This window comes from Pteronotus mesoamericanus, unplaced genomic scaffold (genome assembly GCF_021234165.1).
Source record: "Pteronotus mesoamericanus isolate MK-2021 breed Mesoamerican mustached bat unplaced genomic scaffold, CSHL_Meso_final contig_40, whole genome shotgun sequence".
NCBI classification, from domain to species: domain Eukaryota; kingdom Metazoa; phylum Chordata; class Mammalia; order Chiroptera; family Mormoopidae; genus Pteronotus; species Pteronotus mesoamericanus.
Window position 1 is genome coordinate 13,259,856 of NW_026555150.1, and position 9,230 is coordinate 13,269,085.

Here is a 9,230-nt window from a genome sequence, read left to right on the forward strand (position 1 = left end):
CCATAAATGAGGGCAGTTTCTACAATCTTGGAAAGAAGAGGAAATAGACAGTCTCCTTAGAGAACCCAGAAGTATTGTAGCCCTGCTAATATCTTCATTTTAACCCAGTGACACCCATCTCAAACTCCTGACCTCCAGAACTGTAGAAGATAAACTTACATTGATTTAAGCCATTAAGTTTGTGGTATTTGTTACAGAAGCAATAGAAAACTAATACACCGAGTGTCAAACAAACTTCTTATAGCCATGGATTACCAAAAAAATCTCATCTGTAAATGAGAGAACGAATTAAGTCCATAATAAATAACAGCCACTGAATCACTGAACAATTATTTTACTCTTTTATTTTAAATAACAGTATAACAGGTAGATAGTATACAGCCACTTGTCATGCAGTCAGAATTTCTCCTCACAGGGCCTCCCTCATATGGATATCCTAATCATCTTCTTTACCTTTTAATTTGCCCTGCATTTGCAAGTGCTATATGCTGAAGAGCAGCATGTTCAGAAATGTATAGTGATACCCTATATACTACATTCAAAATTTTAAAATCTCTTAAAACTGTTGGCATCACCATTCTCCTTTCAAAACAAAATAACTTTTATCTCACTCTTACCAAAACTCCTGCTTTGATGCTAATGTAACTAGGCTCATATTTAACTATTCTATAGAAGTCAAAAGCCTAAGAGAAACAAAACTGTCACTTCCCTCCTCTAAATGTAACTTCAGCCTTATCCTTCAACCAGGTCAACTGTTGAAGTACTGCTCAAGTTGAACAAATCTCTCATTATTGTATCTGCAACACTTTCTTCAATGAGAGTGATTAATTCAATCTAGGAAACTCCCCCTTATTTATCTCAACAATCTTCAAGCCCCATTCAGACTTTCTATATACAATTCCAAAACTTTAGAATCTCGCTTTCCCCTCAAAGGGCATTTTCTAACTTTCTCACACCACTAAATTTGAGTTCCTTTCTTTAAAGGCCTTTGGGATTAAGAAAATCAACAAGTTCTTGGATTATTAAAGACCATACCCCATACACAAGGCGGGGATACCCATGTTGGTAAAGGAAAGACCAAAATTAAATCCCTTAGTGTGATGTGAAATGGACACTTAGTACAATTAATTTGTTTATAACCAGGTACAAGGTGTTACAGATTCACTGCCTGAAAGGCAGGAAAAAGCTAGGTTATAGAGATAGCATATGCTTAATAGTACAATTACTAAATCCCTGAATCACAGGGAGCTCCAACAGAATATGACCAACCCAGGATCCATGAGGCTTTTACTTAGAATCAGATCATATTCAGGTGCAAATTTTTGACACTGCATCAAATAAGTGATGAGTAAAACTTTAAAACCCTACAAATCCACTTTAAAGCATGTATTGCTTACTCATTGAAGGAATAAAGTCACCATGCTATAAAGTACAGAGAAGCAACATAAATATGGAATTAGTCATAGTGTTGAATGAAAAGGATTTACAAAGCTTCAGATAAAAGTTCTGGTAATCAGTGTTCCTTTAAGGCAATGCAAGCATCCCTCTAAGAAGACCAAAATGGCAAGGTGTGCTCAGCTCACCAAGAACAGCTTGCTAGCAGACAAAAAAGTGGGTCAATTTCTTGTAGGCAAATCAACTTCTTTATCTTCAAGGTTTAAGCTTGATGGTATATAGCCCCTTTGGCATGGAGGAAAAGGAGGACTTTAGCAAACAATGTGAAGACTTGATCTAGTGTTCAGTCTCACCTATATATGCCCAAGAGGATTCATAAGTTTCCCTTTTTATTTACTATTTCTTTCCAGGATCCAGGCAACAATTTTTTTTTATTGCCAGGACCTCAATAACTGCTTTGTTTTGTTTTGCCACAACTCCAGAAACTATTTTTCCATCAAATTGCTGCATATAATCAGCAGAAAAATAATTTACATGTATGTTTTGATATTAACAAGTTTACAAAGGAAGGACATACATGAATATAACAAACAAAAAATGTGATCAAACCCTATTAAAAATGTAAACATTTCAAATATGTAACAGCAAAGCACACCAAGATACTCTACACACTATAGTAGTGGTTCTCAAGCATCAGAATCAACATACTACCCACACGCTCAGAGTTTTTGAATAAGTAGGTCTGTGGTGGAATCCAATAATTTGCATTTTAAAAAGTTCCTCCATGCTCTTGATGTTACTCGTTCAAGGACTGTACTTGGAATCTACTGCATTAAAATATAGAAAGTACAATTCTAGTCTAACAGCAGAGAAGAATGCTTATTAGGGCAGAACTATGGGATTGAGGTGTCTGTATAAGTGTTAGAACAGAGATTTCCCTGTAAGTGTTTCTGCTTGAACTTTGTTCCTGGATGCTAATTGCCTCTTCATCTTTGACTTAAGTTCAGAGTTTTCCTCCTGTGGAAGAAGTGATACCTAGTGAGGCAGTCAAGCAGATCTGGGCAAGTAGAAGTCTGTTTCTCTTATTTCTTCTGACGTTTTTTCCCTGCCTTTGTGCTATGAGGCTGGGAGTTCTCTTTCCTTTCCATCAGCTCTTTAAAGATCTCTTTGTGCATGTAAAAGAAGATGTACCCAGTAGAAAGCCTAGCCTTCCGCATCGGAGCCTCCTGGATACTTGATACTTGCATATCATTGTAAGTAAACCAGGCCTGCCTCTCAAAGTCAAAGGCATCACTGATATAATGGCCTGAATCTAGGGTATTCCCAAGATGGCTGACAACACCAATCAGCCGATAGGCATAACAATCTTTCATCTTGGAATTTCTCTTTCGTTTCTTGGCTTCAGCTTTTTTCTTTTTTCCTAAAAAGTCTTTGTGTCCAAGGTTTTTACTGAAACCTGATGAACCTAAGGAATTCACATTGGACTCCTGGAGGCTTAATTCTGGAGGTCTTGTAAGGTCCTTTGTGAACCACTGGGCATCTGGCTTCTGATGGCTTTGAAGCAATTCCTGCTGCAGGGGTTGTTCATAGATTCTCATCTTTTCATGCTGCTGGATCTGTCCAGCTGCATTTGAGAACTCTTCTGAAATTCTTGCTTTTTTATCCTCACAAAAATCTTCAGTAGTCTCAGTGACATTATCAACAGCTGCAAACATATTGGTTTTCTCATATTTCTTTAGGTTTGGATTTCTAGACACTTTTTGAAGATGAATGTCTGCAAGACATGTGACTCGGCCACTGTGTTTACCTTCATCTTCACAGATCACAGAAAGGTTGGTATCTTCCCGATACCTTGTTAAGCCTGGTACTAATGGCTCTTGTTCAATGGCTGTGCTATAACCTGAGTTTACTGACATGGATTCTGTTATATTTGGTTTAGAATATTTTCCCAGGTCAATCTCCTCTTGTTCTTCGCTTGACCAAAAAACCTGATATTTTTGTGGTTCAGATTCTTTTTCTGATTCAATGTGTGGAGCCAGACAATCCTTGCATTCTGAGGTCAACTTTGTTGAAGGTGTCAATGACCTAAAGATTTCAGAATTCATCTTTTGAAAGAATTTTAAAAATTGGAAATCCTTAATATGTGCATTCTTGTTCAAGGGAAGAGGTGGCTGGGTACTTTCATTGCAATGAGAAGACAAATTTAAATATTTAGAAATAATGACTTCTCGGCCATCCTTCCTTAATGACCTAGACTCATCAAAGCTATAGCGTTTCAGGTGAACAATGAGGACCCTGGGCAGCCTACTGAATTTGTGCACTGCAACAGATCTATTGTGGTTACACTTCCCACATTTATACTCAAGCTCTTCTGCTCCAAAGAAAAGATCAAAAGTAGATTGAATACACAAAGGATGTGTTTTTGTTCCTTGGGGAAGGTTGATGGAGACATAATTACTCACTTCTGTCTTGAGAACAACCTGACCACAGGCTTCACAAATAATAGAGCGCAGCAACTCCACCTCAAAATTAGTTATAACAGGACAAACAAGCATTTTGATGACACCATTGTCAGCAAAAGCCTGTTGAGATGAATTTTCTTCCTCAGATTCAATTTTAGTCTTCCAAATTTTGTTTAATTTTTTCATGTTCTCTTTCATCTGATCTAAACAGTGACCTAAAAACTCATGAGCATCATTCTGTGAGTTGTCAGAGAATATCTCTGCTACTGTTGAAATGGCATTTTTAATACTGATAAGTAACTTCTTCTTGATTTTTACGCTATAAATATCTTTCAAAACAAGAAGTTGTGACAGGCACATGCTAAGAGCATCAAAGGGAATTTTACTCCATGGGAAACTCTGATAGAGTAAATCATAAGCAAAGGATGGAATCGAAAATAGAGACTGTAAAACTGCATTCATATAACAGGTGTTTCCCAAATTGGGCAGGCCTTGACATAGTTTCTCTGGATAAAAGTCAAAAGTCATCTTGATTCTGTCCCACTCTGGGTCATCTTCACTATACAATGGTTCTAATAGAAGTGCCAAATATATTTTCTCAGAGAGAGTCTGGAGAAGACAAGTGCCATCTAGGTAAGGATTTCCAGTAGAATTGGTCTTGAATAAAAGTCTCAAATATAATTTCTTACTTTCTTTTAACTCTTTTAATGACATTTTTTTCTTCTCATTATGCCTTCTATTCTTCAAGGGATTTATCTTGGATTTCTTCTTTTTTACAGATTGATTCTCTTCCTGGAATTTCTCATATACCTCTGAGCTAGATGTTACCATCTTTTCTCTCTTCCCCCACCTATTTTCTAATAATTCTTTACAAGGAAGTGTTGATGTCTCTGATGTATACAAAGGCATCTTCTGAAGGTCAGGTGTTCTACTTCCTTCTCCTATCTCAGATTCACTTCTTGACTTCTCACGCACCTCATCGAATAAATTTTTGTTGATTTCCTCCTGTGTTTCTGTACTGGCAAAGGCACCCTTATCCCTATCGGGCTTGGGTGGTTGAAGATTTTTTTGATGGACTCTATCCGTGGACATGTTCAACTCTTCAGTGTCTCTGGAGAACAATCTTTTAATAAACAAAAAAGTATTATTTTGGAAAGTTAACTGCAGATAATTTTGTTTTTCTTCATAGGATCTAAAGACCACATTTTAAATATTATTACCTAGCTGAAATGTCATATATTCTCCAGTGCTGAAATAAACCACCAGTCTAACTTCTCCTTTCCTTCCACTATTTCAATGAATGCTTCTTTTGACTTAGACATCCCAGTTTTCCTATTCCTTATTTGGACAAAATCATGTACCATTAGAGCAGCTGTGTTTTCTTTACAAATAAAATACATGTATCTTGTATTATTGACAATCATAAGTTCCCAATTGTTTTGCAAGTTTGCTTCTGGAGACAATACTAAAGCAATGATTCTTTAGTCCTCTATACACGATGGTCCTGATTCTAGTGTTGGTTTTATACTAGAGCCTCCTAAAGTTCTAGATACCCACCTCTTAAGTAATTAAACCAGTATTCTTCAAGAGCTGTCCACAGTTACATGAGGCAAGAGCTGCCCATGGTTACATGAGCATAGAGTCTTGATTCCCAAGGCAAGGCTGCTACTGAAAAAAAATCAAGAAAAATTATTTAAGCTGTTAGAAAAATGCTTGGCTAGAACTCAAACTCTACTCCCATACACTAAATCTCTTTTCCAGTACAATGCTAGATTAATTCTGTATTAATTTCCCCACTTCAACTGAAATCATTAAACATTTCAAAGATTTTCAATATATAGGTGAAGAACATGATGAACAATGTCTCAGGTGTATGCATATAATATGCCAAACCTGTCAATAAGTGAGTAAGAAAGTGGGAGGTATTATGTGGCCCTCAACCCAATAACAGATGAATATCTTTTAATGTCCAGGAATCTAGAGGACTTCATATACAGGCCACAAATTAATCTATCTACCTCTTTCTAAATGCAGTTATGTTCCTATATTTCATGTAGAACTAGGGGAAGTCCACACACTCTATCCCACGTTATAGTAGGTATCAAAGAGTTGGCTATCTCCAGCTCCCACAAGCTAAGATGACCTGGTATATTATATGCAATCCTGATTTTCATGTGCCAGGTAATTAAAAATTTGAAGTCATGCTGAGCAAGAACATAAAAAAACTTATGACAATTTTGAAAGCTGGTTAAAATGATGACTGAGACTCAGCTCAAGACTGTGATTACTGTTTTACTACTGAACAAGCAAACACATAGTATAAAATATTTACAAAAAAAAACAAAAAACCTCAACATATGATGAGTGCAGAATTTCCTGTTGGCTTCAATGTTGGCTTCACTGTTCTTATGGAGACATGCCCAAAGTTTTAAGGTCAGTCTAATCTATGCAGACTGAAAAATTCCCCAGGTTGAAAAAGGAAAGAAGTCAAAGGCCTTGTGTCCCTCTGTCCATTGCAACAGGGGCAAAAACAAGTCAGCACTCAAGAGTCTATAAATTTCTTACTAAGTACTTATTAGCATATTTTTACTTTCTACTTCTTAATGCATCATCATATGGCTTAGATGAAAACTGGTTATGGTCAACATGGGTGAACTATGTACTAAATAACACCATCTCCAGGATCTTTAGCCCTGCTTTACTCATACCTGCATTTATGTTCATATTCATCTGTCTAAAGTAGAATCATCAGTAGATTCCCTGAGTCACCTGGGTTGAGGAGTACTGTCAATGAAGCCTAATAGTATAACTGGACCACCAACATAGGCAAATGGGAAAATCACATGAAACAACTTCTAGCAGGCCTTAGATTTCATACTCTCTTTTCCAGAAAATACTATCTGGACAACTTCAGGACATCCTTAGCCATCCATGGACAAGTAAGTCAAAGGCATTTTATCCAGGGCTAATTATGGCACCTAGGTAAGCAAGTGTGAGATCTATCTGTGCTCCAGAATACATAGAATTCAGACTGTAAAGTAACCATTTTTATAATCACAGTCTAGCACTTTTCTTATTCTGATTGGCTAGAATTACTTTCACATTCTCTTCCAATTGATTACACTTTGCAAATAACATGAATTGTCTGGTATTTGCCTTCCACAAGCTAAATTAAGTTAATTTCTTGAAGTAATTCCATTTCTCTACTTCCCACTTGCTTTCCCTTCCAAACCACCAGTGAGACATGTATTTGAACAAGTTGGGTATATCAAATTTGTCTGACTTGGGTCATTTCTGGATTGAGAACTCACAGCTTTCTGAACTTCAGTCCAAGAGCTCTCCAAACAAGTTCTGAAGCTTTTCAAACATACCACTCACCTTCTCCTTAGCACCATTTAATTAGTCTCACTGTGATAAATTTGTAACCCCAATTCTTTATGTATTAACATTTCCACGTATACTGCCAGATTCAGGACAGGCCAGATGCTTCCAACTATTCTGCTCAGTATCTTGTGGGGTCCCTAACATTACCCTAACAGAAAGTAAATACAAGGAAAGAGTAAGACAGCAAATCACTAATGTAAGGGGACAGGAAATCCAATCAGGTTATGAGGAACAGCATCATGACACTACACTAAGATCACCACATCCTACATGTAAAAAGTCAAGGCAGAACTGAAAACTTAACCTACCACTAAGTGTTCCAAAAATATGACAGAAAAAGATCAACACAAAAAGCCAAACACCCCCTAACCTCCCTTCTCTTACCTGTTATCCTGAGGTTAGAGGGTGGAGGTATTGAGCAAAAAGGAAAAAGGACTCATGGACATGGACAACAGTGTGGTGATTATGCAGTGGGGGGAAGGGGATAGAAGGGGACTAAATGGTAATGGAAAAAATATCAAAAATGCCAAAAAATGGGTAACTCTGCTTGTCATCTAATATCAAAATGGTCAAATGGCCAAAAATATACATAAAACTTTCAGCCAAATGTTGCAGCTTTCTAAAAACATCTCAAACATCTATGTGAATACTTATTAAACTTTTGATAGCATGTTCAAGGCGATGACAGTCTCTTGAGTATCAAGTAAGTAAAGGAATCATTCCTAAAGCCCTGAACTTTTGAAGAAGATATTAAAATAGCCTTCAGATATACTTCTGTTCCCTAACAATCAAGGCAACATCATGTTGGTATTCTTCCTTAAAATAGAATGGCTCCTTCCAGGGGTCACCATTATGAGCCCATTGGTATTGAGCACTGAACAAATATGTTAAAAAGACAGTTTAGTGATCCTCTAAAACTTTAGGCTGTCAGGTATCAAAATCAATGTCCCCCACTTGTTTCTTCCATGCTTAGCCCTCTTATAGGACACACCGGTGACTTCAAGAAAGTTATATGAGTGAGTAATATCCCACCAACACCATGGTCAACTTTAAAGTATCTGGCTCACTGACAAAAATAAGTATAAGTAACAATTCCTTGCCATCATATATAGGTTAGTTTCCCACAGCTAGCTCCCTGTACTCAAAAACCAGTGGGGAAGGATCAGATGTACCTAGTCACTCAAAATTTAAAATTTCTGAATAATTTGGTAGTGGACCAATATAAGTTAAAGAATAGGTTAGCACTTAGCACAATAAATGTTTGTATCAGAAAGCACGTGGCCAAGAATTGATTGGAAATGGGGCCATAAAAACATTCAAGTATAAATGCAAATTTTAATCTGGGTTTTTTTTCTTTTACTTTTTATTTTTTGTTCAAATACATTTGTTTCCATCTTCCCGCCACCACTTTCTCCTGTCCCCCTCTCCCACCTCCCTCTCTCAATCCTTCCCCACTTTGGCTTTGTCCATGGGTCCAAGGGAAGGGTCAAGTCATGGATTATTTATAAATAGTTATCACTGTCTTACTTTAATACTGAGTAAGAGTTTAAACTATTTCTTCTCCACAAAAAAAGTCTTAATTGTTCTTATTTTGACCATTTGAGAGTATGAACCTACAACCCCAGAACCACTTCCAGCCTGCATTCAAAAAATTTTCAATCTGAACTGATCAGTATTTATCAAAAATTGTTGTCTGTTCTTTCTAATGATAGCTGAAATAATCTGAGACCCTCATGGCATTACCATTCCCTGCCTTCAAAACTAGTTAAGAGATATGTGTATCCAAAAACAGTCTCTGTTCATCATTCCTTCTTCACACTTCAACCTTCTTACATTGCATTCCAGAATAAAGGAGACTTCATTGAGCATACTAAGCATGGAAAGTGAAGATTAAGAAACATCTTGCTGAGCTCTGGCTGGTGTGGCTCAGTAGATTGACTGCTGGCCTGAAAACCAAAGGGTCATCAGTTCGATTCCAGTCAGGGCACA

The 9,230-nt window shown here is 37.0% G+C and overlaps 1 protein-coding gene across 1 annotated transcript; it reads right to left on the minus strand.

The window, feature by feature from the left end:
- Window positions 1-1,153: 1,153 nt before the first annotated feature.
- Window positions 1,154-5,179, minus strand: USP26 (ubiquitin specific peptidase 26). Its single transcript, XM_054576982.1, is given in 3 exon segments — window positions 1,154-1,168; window positions 2,505-5,125; window positions 5,128-5,179. Coding segments are annotated over 3 exon segments (2,688 nt in total).
- Between the last annotated feature and the right edge of the window lie 4,051 nt (window positions 5,180-9,230).